Source organism: Grus americana, chromosome 1, assembly GCF_028858705.1.
Source record: "Grus americana isolate bGruAme1 chromosome 1, bGruAme1.mat, whole genome shotgun sequence".
In the NCBI taxonomy this organism is placed as follows: domain Eukaryota; kingdom Metazoa; phylum Chordata; class Aves; order Gruiformes; family Gruidae; genus Grus; species Grus americana.
This window is the reverse complement of record NC_072852.1, coordinates 53534168-53548885: the sequence shown is the minus strand read 5'-3', so window position 1 is coordinate 53548885 and position 14718 is coordinate 53534168. Positions and strand designations below refer to the sequence as shown.

The 14718-nt window shown below is 38.4% G+C and overlaps 1 protein-coding gene across 10 annotated transcripts in view; it reads left to right on the top strand.

Moving 5' to 3' along the window:
• The window catches only part of ANKS1B (ankyrin repeat and sterile alpha motif domain containing 1B), a 447444-nt gene that overhangs the window by 165062 nt on the left and 267664 nt on the right, over nucleotides 1-14718 (top strand). For all 10 annotated transcript variants that reach the window (XM_054812812.1, XM_054812811.1, XM_054812807.1 and 7 more), the window contains one exon: nucleotides 12567-12747. In XM_054812812.1, coding sequence (XP_054668787.1) covers nucleotides 12567-12747 — 181 coding nt within the window. The remainder of the gene's footprint in view (nucleotides 1-12566; nucleotides 12748-14718) is intronic.

Here is a 14718-nt window from a genome sequence, read left to right as displayed (position 1 = left end):
ATGTATTTTTTTATATTAGCCACTCAATTTAATAAGACTCTCCTTGCTTTAACATATTTATTTGTTCATCTCCATTTGAACAAATAAACTGTATACATCGAGAGAGAAAGAGCATGGTTTTTTTTCCCTAAGAGACTTTCTTGTGTCAGTGCTATTCACTTGTGGGTCATTGGCTAATTCTTATAAAATTGAATTCTGACTTCTCACCTTTTTAATTATTTATTAAATGTAATTTGCATATGCTCTTCTTGTGTTTCTAACATATCTTTCAAATAGCTAACTGTAGATACAGCTTTTGATGTCTGAATGTGGATTATTTAAAAGTGACTTGGATTTTATCTATGATAAAATAATCGCCGTTATGACGGTGATTGGTGGCCGTCTTGTCTGTAGTGACCATGAAGTGGTAAAATTTAAAATCTTTGGTGATAGGAGGAAAACTGCCACCAAGACATCAACCCTGGATATGGGGAGAGAAGACTTCAGCCTGCTCAGGGAACTAGTCAGTCAGGTCCCCTGGGAAACTGCTCTTGAAGGCATCGGGGTCCATCAGTGCTGGTCACTTTTTAAGGGCCACCTCCTAAGAGCTCAGGAACAGGTGATTCCAAAATACCGCAAGTCAAGCAGGCGGGGCAGAAGGCTGGCTTGGCTGAACAGGGATCTTCTTCTAGAGCTTAGGTGGAAAAAGAAAGTGTATGCCTGCTGGAAGCAGGGTCAGGCAATAAGGGAGGACTACAGGGATGCTGCTCGCCTTTGTAGGGAGAAAATTTATGTGGCCAAAGCTCAGTTAGAGTTGAAACTGGCCAGTACTGTGGGTGACAATAAAAAGGGTTTTTTTAAGTACGTTAATAACAAAAGGAGGACCAGAGAGAATATTGGCTCATTACTTGATGAGAATGGTCACCTTACAACAGGGACATAGATAAAGCAGAGATGTTTAATGCCTTCTTCGCCTCCGTCTTCAACACTGATGATGGGCTCTGGGACCTCAGTTGCCCTGAGTTGGAGGACTGTGACTGCGGTAATGATAAACTCCCAGCTGACCCCAAAATTGTGCGGGACTTGCTGCTCCACCTGGATGCATACAAGTCCATGGGGCCAGATGGGATTCATCCCAGGGTGCTCAGAGAGCTGGCTGATGTCAATTATTTTTCAGTGGTCTTGGGAATCTGGAGAGGTCCCAGTTGACTGGAAGCTGGCAAACGTTGTTCCAATCTTCAAGAAGGGCAAGAAAGAAGACCCTGGTAACTACAGGCCTGTCAGTCTCACTTCAGTGCCTGGTAAACTTATGGAGAAAATTATGCTGGGAGTTGTCGAAAAACACCTGAAGGACAATGCAGTCATTGGTCACAGCCAACACAGGTTCGTGAGAGGCAAGCCAGTTGATGTCATTTTTTTAGATTTCAGTACAGCTTTCAGTACTGTCTCTCACAGTATCCTTCTGGACAAAATGTCCAGCATACAGTTTGACAAAAACATAGTGCGATGGGTGAGCAACTGGCTGATGGGTCGGGCCCGAAGAGTTATGGTAAACAGGGTTACATCAGGCTGGTGGCCAGTCACTAATGGGGTTCCCCAGGGCTCAATTTTAGGGCCAGTTCTCTTTAATGTTTTCAGAAATGACTTGGATGTAGGACTAGGAGGTGTCATGGGCAAGTTTGCAGATGACACCAAATTGGGGAGGAGCTGTTGATTCTGTCGAGGGTGGAGAGGCCTTGCAGAGACGTCTAGACAGATTGGAGAACTGGGCAATCACCAACCGCGTGAGGTTTAACAAGGGCAAGTGCCGGATTCTGCACCTGGGAAGGGTCAACCCTGGCTATACATACAGACAGGGTGACGAGATGCTGGAGACCAGCCATGCTGAAAGGGACTTGGGGGGTCTTGGTCGACAGCAAGTTGAACACGAGTCAACAGTGTGCCCAGGCTGCCAGGAAGGCCAGCCGTATCCTGGGGTGCATCAAGCACAGCACCACTAGCCGGTCTAGGGAAGTGATTGTCCCACTCTACACTGCGCTGGCGTGGCCTCGCCTCGAGTACTGCGTGCAGTTTTGGGCGCCACAGTACAAAAAGGACATAAAACTATTGGAGAGTGTCCAAAGGAGGGCAACAAAGATGGTGAAGGGTCTAGAGGGGAAGACGTATGAGGAGAGGCTGAAGTCCCTTGGTTTGTTCAGCCTAGAGGAGACTGAGGGGAGACCTCATGGTGGCCTACAGCTTCCTCACGAAGGGGGAGCGAAGGGGCGGGCACTGATCTCCTCCCTCTGGTGACCAGTGATAGAACCAAAGGGAATGGAATGAAGTTGTGACAGGGGAGGTTTAGGTTGGATATCAGGAAAAGGTTCTTCACCGAGAGGGTAGTCGGGCACTGGAACAGGCTCCCCAGGGAAGCGGTCACAGCACCGAGCTTGACTGAGTTCAAGAAGCATCTGGATAATGCTCTCAGTGATATGTTCTGATTCGGCTGGTCCTGTGTGGAGCCAGGAGTTGGACTCGATGATCCTTATGGGTCCTTCCCAACTCAGGATATTCTATGATTCTATGATAAATTAGTATTTTCCCCATTTTATGTGAATAAGTAAATTCCCTAAGAGTGTTATTTCAGTGATATAAGAAGGACTTCTAGTAGAAAGACAAAGGAACAGAGAATTTCAGTGTTTCTGACATAATGGAATTTCATAATTTTGTTCTTGCTGGTTTTATTGCTAAGATCTGCAATAATCTATTCATTGTAATATGGTTTGGGTTTGGTTTTATTTTTTTGTGGGTTTGGATGTACTGTCTTTACATTAGTCATAATTTTTTTCTATTTATCTTTTTTAATCTCCTTAAACAAAGTTACAATTCCATGGTTCATTGTTCCTCTGGCTAAGACATCTAGCAATATAATAGAAGAAAATAGTTTAAATGTTAGAGGAAAAATAAATTCTCTCATTTTTCTTCAAGCAGTAATAGAATCCTGCAGGGCATCTGTAGCCTCTGATAGACCTATCCCACTTGTTTGGGCTACCAGGTGTGCCTTGCCTAATGTACAACTATTCTGTGCATGCACAGTGAGCCTAGCATACTGATGTAGATGCAGTTCATCTAGGCATGGGGAAAGACTGAGACCGTGATGTTCCACCCCCTACAGCAGCCTGGACGTGAATGGGCAGACCAACCATAGGAGATATGTGCTCCAGAGCCTCTCTAGTTGACCTAAAAAGTGACAGCAATTTAGATTCAAGGAAATTATACTTCATCCTTTTTGCAGTTAGGTGCAGGAATTACTTTGAACAAAAACAAAGAAACAAAAAATAATCTTAGAGGCAGCTCTGGAAAACCACAGTTCCAGAAAAGAAGTTTTCAGAACTAATTGTTCATAGTAGTGATGGGACAAGGGGTAATGGGTTTAAGCTGAAGGAGGGTCGATTTGGATTAGATGTTAGAAAGAAATTCTTTACTGTGAGGGTGGTGAGGCACTGGAACAGGTTGCCCGGAGAGGTTGTGGAGGCCCCCTCCCTGGAAGTGTTTAAGACCAGGTTGGATGGGGCTTTGGGCAACATGCTCTAGTGGAGGGTGTCCCTGCCCATGGCAGGGGGTTGGAACTAGATGATCTTCGAGGTCCCTTCCAACCCAAACTATTCTATGATTCTATGAAACAAGATTTTTCAACTGGGTTAGTGTCACTATTTCCCCACGGCGAAAGAATCCTGGTTTCTCCCCTATGCTAACACCTTACTGCAGTACCCTTAGTTCTTCCCAAATGAAATGCATCCCTTGTCACACTTATAGTTTGAGTTGGCACATGCCTTGCTCTGCAAGCTTCAGGAACACCAGTGAAATGCCCACTGCAGGCTGTTTTACCAGTGCACAAATGCATCTATTGAACTTGTTTTGCTACACAAAAAAATGTGCTTTGTTACATTTTATCGTAAAAAAAAGAAGGTTGGAGAACACAGTTATGCCATGAGTTCTCACCACTCACTTCCTGAATGAGATCACAGGACAGCTGGGGTGTAAGGACCTTTCTCCTGTGAACTGTTGTCTGTGCTCGGCCCAAGTTATGACATGCTCAGCCAGGCAGGGAATAACCAGGAAAATCACCATGGAGAAACACTATGCTTCCTGTTCAGATGCACACTTCTTTTTCTTGTACGTTTTGATGCTGCACTTTGTGCAACTGTGTGCAGTGTCCGTGCTTAGCACAAGAGGCAAGTAAGAATTAAAAAGATTTTACCGACAGTTATGATTTTGTAGGGGATCAAACCTCTTTTCTCCAAGGTAAAAGCCACCCCTATGTACATGATTTTATGAAGTTCTGAAAGATGCTGAGCATTGAAAGGTGCTGAGAAATCCCAAAATGCACTAAAATAAACATGTATTCTGTGGTCCACAAATGGGCAGATTTAGTCATCATCATCAGTGTGCCTGGTCTGGAGATTTCCTCCATGTTCTGTAAGTGTTTCCAAGGTGGCACATACCTGTTAGGGCTGCAGGCACTTTAAGGTAGCTGACAGCAGTCAGTGACTTTCTAGATATGGAGATATATTTCAGAAAATTCTCTCTATATATATTTGCATGTAAACCTTTAGAGTGTCTGTGCAAATCTACTGCACACAGTTTGATATCTTCTCATTCTAATGATGTTGAAATGAATAAACAAAGGCACAAACATGAATAAAACTCCTAAATAGCCCTGAAAAAAAGGAAGAGAAGGAAGTAAAAGATACACTGCTAATTCCATTAAGATGTGGTTAGCAATTCATCTATGCGTGACTGAAAATAGGACAGACATTGTGAAATTCTGTTATTCTGAAATACTGAGTACCAATTAGAAAAAAAGGTATGGTTGGAATTGTCTCACAGGACTGATTTCCCCCTCCCTCCCCCCCCCCCCCCCCCCCCCTTATATTACCACAGAATTAATGGGTAGAAAACATGTAACAGCTCCAGAGAAGGATATTTTAAAAAAATTTCCTTAGAGCATAATGAATACTCCGGTACTACTTAATAACAACATTAACCAAAATATTATTAAAGAGATGCATTGTAAAAGATCTCCTTTGACAAGTAACTATAAAACATAATTCTATTTAGATTATTTTAATTAGAGCTGAGAGAATACAAAAACATAAACATATCTACCCAATACACAGTACTAATGAAAACAGCAAACAGTATGTGCGAGTGCATTTAACTGCAGTTCAACAGGATACTAAAGCACAAGAACACTCTTTATTGTCAGGGTTGTTATGTTTTTAGAATATCACTTCTACATGCGTATGTTTTCTTGGTTGAAGTTGGTTGCTTACCTGGAGAGATTCTCTAGGTTGTGTTTCCTGATTCAATATAAACATAAATCGTACAGAAGAACTGAACGTTTTTCATATCTAAACTTAGACAAAATTGGTAAAATACTGAGCATAAAGATAGTTCAGATACTGAAAGGTAAGTATGTACATCTACACTAGTAAGATAAGATTCTGATCTCTAGAAGGTTGTCATCTATACTGTTGAATCATTAGCCCAGGCCTGGGTATAGTTTTGGTCCTGTGCAATTCTCTCTCTCCAAAAGTATCCACTGTCGGGCCTGATTGGGAATTTGAATGGGCCAAGGACCATTTCTGGTAGGTAATTCTGCTTTGAAGACCCTGCTCTGAAGGCTAATGAAGTTTAATAGTAGGGGTGTGAACCAATACATGCCAATTGCCCTGCCCTAGTACCTGTAATGCTTGGAAGCAGTAACACACTCAGAATCTGGAAGATTAAAGCTTTACCTATTGTGCTTTGATGGGTATCTCACCAGATTCATAGCATTTTCCTTTGTTTCTGTGTAGTACTGGGCGGTTTTGAGCACATTAGTTATTGAGTAATCCTTTATTATCATCCAAAAATGCCCCACATTTTCACACATGCACGCTATACATAGCATGCAACTTAAAGAACAGCCATTACCTTGACCCTTCAAAATTTGTAATACACAAATGTAATGATATAAGCAATTTTCATAATCTGTAGGTCAAAATGGGATGTTGCTAACAGCTGGAAGTTGAGCTTTTTTTGAAAAAAATGGCCTTACATCCATTTTCCAACTGTTTCACTGAAAATAACACTTCTTTTTAATCTTTGAAAGTTAGAAACTTTTTATAGCTGAGGAACAAGACTTCCTCTTATTCATCAAATTTATGTCTTGCAATTTGAAGCTCATTTCAAGCAATGTTTTCCCAGGATAGGAATAATGGTGCGTCTTCAAAATCTGGTCACATCTGTCAAAGGGGGAAACCACTACAAAGGTGTTAGTTTTTAGTGTTCAGGACTGCTATACCTCACAACCCACAGCTGCAGTATGGTTGCAATTGCAATGAAAGTAGAAGCCAAGGAAAATGGAAACTGGGAGAAGATCTATTCTTTCCCTTATTTATTCCCAGTCTGATTTGTCATCTGATACAAGACCAGAGGTGGAAGATGAAAGGGGGCAGCAACACCCTGACCTTAAGTTACATACTCCAGTGGAGGACTCCTTTATGAGGAGCTAGTAAAACATGCACAGAGGAGAAGAGAACCACAGGAACAGAAAGCACTATGGATATTTGGTACCTAGGGTCACACTGCATGACTTCCTAACCACAGGCTACAGGAAAGAGCTATGTGTCTGTGCTATCCTTGGGTGTGTCACTAACGGTGAAATGATCAATGTATGCTGGTGGGCCATGAGATTACTATAAAGAAGTATGCAATTGCTGCTCACACAGGATGCAAGAGGTGTCTTTCTCTAAATTAAAAATTAGTCAAACAGAAATTTCTAGGATTTTGGCACTATGGTGCCATTAAAAATGAATTTAGTTTTAAAATGCATTATACTTTTAGTTATGAAAAGGTTTTACAGTTAAAAACCAGTGAAAATATTTATCTCTTTTTTTCTTTTTTCTTTTTTTCTTTTTTTTTCTTTTTTTTTAAAATTCCCATGATCTTGTAGGCTTCCTGTTGTGGCTGCTTGGGTTATATTTGTTGCCAGCCACTGTGTAATTTCTGCCTTCTGCTCTTAAACTAAATTAAGATGTTGAGAAGGAAAAACAAGAATGTCAAGATGGGTGCTGAAACTGCCTATATTTTATTTTTATTGTAGCCATAATTTAAGATAAGGTTCAATGAAATGAAAAAAGAGAAAATTATATTACCTTATTAAAAAGACAACATGTCTTCAGCTTGTTTAACGTGGTATTTTGAGGCTTGACAGAATAATTGATTCAGGAGTCTAGTAATAGTTCAGTGCAGTCTTTCACTTCTAGGTGACATAGAAGAAAAAACCCAGATCCATTGTATTCTCCAGGTTTTGCAATTTCAAGGCTACGTTCTTTTGAGACACCTTGATGACAAAACCTCAGAGAAAGCAGAGAAGCAAGTTTTGGAAGACCAAGTAGAACTAGAATCAGTTTTAAAGTAAAATAAGTGGGGGTTTAGTGTAAAATATGTAATTTTGGAGGGAATATAATAATAGATAGGAGAAAACTGAGAAGAAGAAGGGCGAAAGGGAAAATGAGTGCGTATAAAGAGAATGGGGTCTTAAGAAAGAAGGAAGCTGGAGAAAGAAAAATTTCTGAAGTAGGAGTGAGTTGATCAGAGAATGAGAAGAACGGAATCATCTGGGCAGGTACCAAAATGAGGAATTTATGCAGCCGTGTGGCTATACTCGTACTGTGTTATGTGTGTGAGATAGGCCTGGGGGAAGGGGCTACAGCCTCTTACTTTCTTTGGTAAGTTTGCATTTTATGTCTAGCTAGAATTTGAGAATGTGCATTCAGTTCTCTATTCTAGGATACATTTTCTGCATGGCATAAAGTAACTGAAAGCAGTCTTTACATTATTTAGGGCAGCTGGAATTCGGCAGGATTTGCCAAATGCAGAATTTCCTCAGACTCCTTGGTTCTCAGTGATTTAATCAGCCACATATCTATCCCTTGGGAGAGCTCCATACCCTAGTTCAGCATCTGTAAAATGGGGCTAATAGCTCTGCCATAGTGCAGGAGAGTGTTGTGAGAATTAATTCTTTAAAGACTGTGATGGTGCTACGTACACAAATCCCAAAGATAAAAGAAGGTGGAGTCACAAGCTTGTATTGCAGAGTACTTCAAGGCTGGAGAAATTTTTTGATGTTAAATTGAGAAAGGAATTTTTCCCTACTCCCTCTGATAAACGTTGTAAGAAATATTTGAATGATGCCTTGCATGCTCATTGTGTTACATGTGAGTCATTACAGAATTTGCATGCAACTTCCATTCATGGGAGCATTAAGTCCTTATTTGTCTTTTTAATAGAAAAGCTATTCAGTATGTGTATTTTGATGCCAGTGTTCAAAGTGGTATCTTTCATTAATATATATTCACTACTGACTTAACATGAAAATATTCTTATTAGACCTGATTTGAAAGTTATTTAAATCTTGTTAATTGCAATATCTTTAAAGATTTCTTCTTTTGCATTGATGATAAGGTTTATTCATTAGCCTGATTTGGTATGCTGTTTTAGGAGAGTGTAGAGTCTTCTAGGTCGGTATTATGAAAATTGAAAAAATAGTCATGAAGAAACATTTTAAAGTAAACAAAATCAGTCATTAAAGAGATTTACACATAAAAAGTAAATTAAATACATGAATATAACGAAAAAAGAAAATCTACTTAAGGACAAATCTGCATGTGGTTACGTAGCATACATACTGGGGTGAAGTTAGGCCGCACTTATGCTACAGTTTCACAAGTGTTATCTAAGTGTGTGTAGACCTTCTGAGTAGTATGAGGCAGACATGTCATGTAATGACTGACAAAACTGGCTTTGGTACAAAGGATGAAGGAAGCATCATCTCCTTGGGACAGAGCTTTGTGTTTGTACAATCTCCACAACTACAAAACCTTGATTGCTGACTACATTTCCTGGATATTATGGTATTGCGTATAGTAAATAGAATTATTCAGGACCTATCTTGAGACATCTCAAGGAGTAGCTTTGAAAGGTGCAGTCCAGGAAACCAAGGTACAAGACTCCAGTAAGTGACTTGTTAATTGGTGGCTACACATTCTGCCAGTAAGACTGGAATTTGGCTCCAGATTCTAACAAATGAAGTGAGATATCCAGAGTGTCTACATGTGAGCTAGAGGTGGGATTCAGTCCGGAACTATAACACCTATGCGTCTCTGTATATAAGAATCTCTGTATGATTTGGATATCTAATCTCCCATTGTGCTCAGGAGAGATGTAGAATTCAGTTGCCTAAAAATAGGCTTCTAATGTTATTTGAGGTGCCGTATGGGTGTCTTTGATATGCACGTGGAAGGTGTCAGGTATGATATAGGGGCAGCTGGAGGCCAGGTGGAATGCCAGGGAGGCCAGGGAATCTCCAGTGAGGGTGGGTACCTGTGTTAAGGAAAGTGAGCCCAGGTGACTGGGTGAGGTGAATTGTTCTCTGGACTCTATTGATGTATTGACTAGATCTCAGTTGACTGTAATGGCAGCTTATATACCCGGTGTAGATGTAAATAGCTATGCTATAAATTTAGTTATCTAAATCTGGAACTGAATTTAATCCTAACGGTAGAAAAAACCAATTATTTTTACAGTTTTTGTCCACACTGTACTTTAGAGAGACACAGACAGAAGGACGCAGTAAACACAAACTGGTTTACTGCATCTCTCTTATCATATATTAATGAACAATTACCATACTTTACCAACATGACATTTTACAGGACCCAGAAAAGGTGCAAAAGGCTTCTCTAGTTAGCTACAAAAGCTCAGACGCTAGATTTCTGTGTAATTATGTAGAAAAATTATTGGCACATGTTGACAGATGGACCTTGTTAACTCCAAACAATACAGCAGAAGTGTTATGCTGTAGAGCACTAGAGGCTGCGTGAATTTCTGTACAGAATCCTTAGATTGAAAAGACATAATAAACTGAGATATGTTTGTCTGAATTAAGAATAATGTCAAAGCCCAAAATAAGATAGGAGGTATTTTGTATCACCCAGGTCAGCAGATGGTTGCATGTTAGCATGAACAAACAGAAAATATGTTTCTAGCTTCCATAATCATCTTTGAAAATCACTCTAGACTTATTTTATATCCTTAATCCATGTCTCCAGAGCAAATCATAGCTATTTATTGATGGACTCATTTTCAGAATCTGTGAGCATTTGCAAACTAAACTGATCTTTAAAAATGCTTCAGAACAGTTTGGGGGTGTTTTTTGTTTGTTTTGCCCCCTCTGCCTGCCCATGCCCAAGACCTTGCAGGTGTATTTGTGAAACTTTTTAAAGATGTTACAGTAGCTTCTAATAATACACTAAGGTATAGTGAAACAGTTGATCATCCATAAGTTAGTAAAAGGCCATATGATGCATGAGATACTGCTATTCTGACTCCAAGAAAGGGGCACACAGTTGAAGCAGTGGCTGGAGACCTGACTGGACAAAGGCCAGGGCAGTGAAGCTCCTTAGGAAGACTGAGCTGGACCATCCCAGCTGCCTTTTTAAGTAGGAACTGTCTCAGTTTTAGAATAATCAGAGATCTTGCACACAATGTTATCTGAAGTGTCACATTTTCAACTCAGAAGCTGAATTCCCTGCGAAACCACAAAGACAGCATTGCTTGGGAAAGGGCCAGGAACATGTTTCTAAATGACCAGAGATCTTTTTCAGTTTTAGAAATAATTAAGTCTTTGATGAATTTGTTGTCTAGCAAAAGTGTGCAGTTTAGGTTTAATTAGTACACATGAATATTTTTGGTCTGATCAGAGAGTTATTTTGGCTCAGGTCCCAAACAATGACTTTTAACCAGAACGTTTGATGTTGGAGTCGGTCCCTGTTCATTGAACTCTCCCATGAAATTACTAGCCCTAGGAGTCAGCTTTTCAAAGCAGAAGCTGTTTTTAATTATTCAAGAAAGTAAATCCCCTGAATAGACTGTAGATGGGTTCCAGATGAATGCCCAAATTTACCCTTTGCAATTTTTCTCAGTTTTAAGAGGACATAGTTAATTCACATGGTGCCCAACGCAACTTTAACAAACAATAAACATTATGCAAACGTAAGTCTATTTAAGTTTCTGTCTGACATTCTGATAATGAATATTTCGTGAAAATGGTCTAATTCTGTATTTGTAACGCAAACATTGCAGGGCTCATAACCTAAAAATGAAATAGACGACAAACAAAATTGAAAATTACTCCACTGGGATAGATTGTATTTTAACAGGTTGTTCTAAGTAGGGGATGGTGAATAGCTTCATGGTCTGAGGAAGATCTTACTACTCCCAGGGTAATAAGTTTTTCTTGACACTAATAAGTAGCAAATTCTTGACCTTGACAAATATTCTGACCTGTTAAGCCTGACATGCTAAAGCAAGAGTTAAAGCACCCTTTATTTTTCTATTTCTTTTTCCCAGATTTAGTTATCTCGGGCAACAGTTCCTGAGATGTTTTTCACTGTCGTGAAATAAATATATAGATAACTATGCACCTGGATGCATGGCCTCCTCTATTTTGGAGGAGACGTTTAATGTTTCAGGTCATTGAAGCAGCAAGGAGCATCATGGGGGTGGGATATTTTGAGTATGGAGCCAGATGAGTGCTGCAACAGACTCGTTAGCATGACATTGCAAACCATCAGTGGTCTGTGGCTTATAGTCCATGACATTGAGCACTAAGCTTATGTCTATATTAATAAGTAGTGCAGTGCAAAAAGAGCAGATCTGTGTAGTTAAAAAGTTGTTGCTGACCTGATGATCACACTGTATAGATTTCATTGGTTTTAATTTGGGCTTGCTTTAGTGTGGTCTGTGGTCAAAAGGCCATAAGGAGTTGGAGCACATTTCATACAATCCTGTAATGTACCTTATGGTGGAGATCCACCCAAAAGGAATGAGTTTCTCATGCTCTGAAGCTTCTCTGCAATCCAAAGCACAGCCATTAAGTTGGGTCAATGAAGAGGTTCACTTCAAAAGTAAATGTTTGATACAAACTAGTATCAAGTTTTTCACTATTCTGTAAAAACTCATGAAGAAAGTTTGACATTCATGTATGTTTTTTAAGCTGACACTTTTCCCCTAAGCTTTTAGACATTTCAGTCTTTGAATATTTAAGACAGCCCTTCATAAATTGGATAAAGAGCAGAGGGTTGCTTTCGAGTGATGAGTGCTTGGTATTATTTTGTAAATTTCATTATACAGGCACCAGCAGTCTAATTGTCTTGCAAGACATACCCAGCAATGCAGCTGGTGAAGAGCTCCCTTTCTTATCAAAAGATGATTGCAATTATTATATCCAAGGCTGTAAAACCCTATTTTATTTTGAATTAAATTGATTAGAATGAAGACATGCATTTTTTTGAAATAAAGATTAATCTAAATTTTGGAAGGAAATTATCTCTACGCACCACAGCTTGTCCTATGAAATTATTTTTACTAGTATAACCTTTGAGCCCAACAAAAACAGTAAGAAGAGAGAAACCCTAGCTAAATTTATTCAATGTCAAGTAATGAAAACTATACAAAAAGTCTGTATTTTTCACTCCAAACTTCTATTTTTCTTGTAGCCCAAGCAACGCACATCAATAGTATCTTCTCTGGAATTTCACCGAATGAATCACAGCCACAATTATTTTGAAATCAAGTCATCCATTGGCTGTACAAGTTTTATTTCTACTCCTGCAATCAGTCCAGCTAATTATTCCTTTGGATCTCTGGAATACAGTGTTGAAGAGAGAGAACTTCCAGGTATAGAAAAAAAAAGCTTACTTTGCCTTTCAACAAAGCTTTGTAAAACTATAGGTCTGTGGGTTTAAGCTGGAATTGCTGTTGCCTTTGGTAGTGAAATACATTTATCATAAATACTCAAAATTATTCCTGATTTTTTTTCTGCTGCTCTAAAAATGGTTCTCATATTTCATGACCAATGTTATTAAAATATACTTCTTCCTGAATGTTATATTTTGAATAAACCAAACTTTGTTTTACAGAAATGCCTAGAATTTAGATATACTAGTTTTTGAAATTACGATGATTCAAGTACACATCTATTTTCATCATTGTGTGGTCAGCATACTCTAATACGAATTTTAAGTTGGAAAAATGTAATTAGAAATCATTATGTAACAATCACTAAAGATGAGGAAGGGAAGATTTCTAAGTAACTTGACATTGTTTCTGCAGTAGTAATAGGATTCCTTAAAGCAAAACTATTTGCTCCGATGATAAGAATTGAATAGAGTGATAGCGTGATTGTGAAGGTTTTGTCTGTATATAGAGGTTTACATAATGAAAATACTTTTAAAAGTATTAAAATATATTCTTCTTCACAGATCACAACTTGAGGAGCAAGAAAGTGTCAGTAAACCATGCATTTAGTTACTTCTGTCCATTCAGATTTCATACGCAATTTGCTTTGTTTAGGCTAAAGTTGTAGCAGAAGAATATAGTGTTTGGGAAAGCTGATATATTGAAACAAATGTCTTTGATAGCTAGTTTATATGATCTGCAGATGGAGTTATTTCTTTTAAAGGCATACTGTATTTAAGATATAAATAGAAGTAGATTACTATAAAATGAAAAATAATACAAATGTTGATATTCAGTACAAACTTATCATTTGGCTTCTGTAGCATTGCTCTTCAATTGAGATGAATCTTCTACCTTTCTGGTTGGTAGGATTTGAAAATTCTGAAAACTGTTGCTTTTAAATGATAAAAAAATTAAATTCATAGTTAGATGAAAGGAAAACTTTATTGTTAAAGAACTGTCATGAAATGTTAAGACTGAGAAATCCTATCTGTTATGATGAAGAAAGAGTTAAAATAATCAGAAATTATTCATATTATTTTTCATAGACTGGCTGTGTAATTATCTTTGAAACTAAAATAATGTGCTTATATTCATGGATATAGCAAATCTATTCAAGCCTAACTGGAAATAATTAATTTGAATGGTATCTTTTATTCCTAGGTCTGGGGTCATTTGATTCATTAGGTTTTTGCATGGTTTTTGTTGTTATTGTTTTTTCTACTGTAAATTCTCTTCAATGATCAGAATTTTAGTCTTTGTAGTTGAATGATGCTAAATATGTCTTGATGTTTAAAAGCAAAAATAAGAAATCAGAAAGAACCTTCATTGATGTTAGATAAGGAACTTCAGATTTCTGCTGTTGCACAGTTCTGGTTAAGTTCTTCATAATATCTGAATTTGCTTTACTTTTTTCTTCTTTGGTTAAATTTACAATAGACTGCACTCAGTAACTTTTAATCACTGCATTTCATTTGGTCTGAAATTGAAATTATAATCTCATGCTTATTAGAACTGTACATTTCTAATTTGTGGATGATTTGATTTATGGATTGAGTGGAAGCTGAATTTTCTGTTGCCTCTGCCTAGAAAGTTAAGACAAAATAACAAAGGTAAAATGACTGGTTCTGAAGTTCTGGGCATCTCCTACAAGTTTTTCAAGAGTACAGTTTACCATAAGTAAATCATTAATTTACCATCAGTAAATGAGATAATTATAGTAAAAGTGCAGTTCCCCCTCCCCCCGCCCTTCTCAGATGGTTTCTATCCTAGAATTGTATAAGTAATATGTATAGGATCACAGATTAGACACAATCTTAGTTTGAATGAAAAATATTTTTTTTGCTCATTAAAGTCCTGGAATGCACTGGAATTCTGCAAGAGACAAGGAGTACTAATGTGTATAGAGAA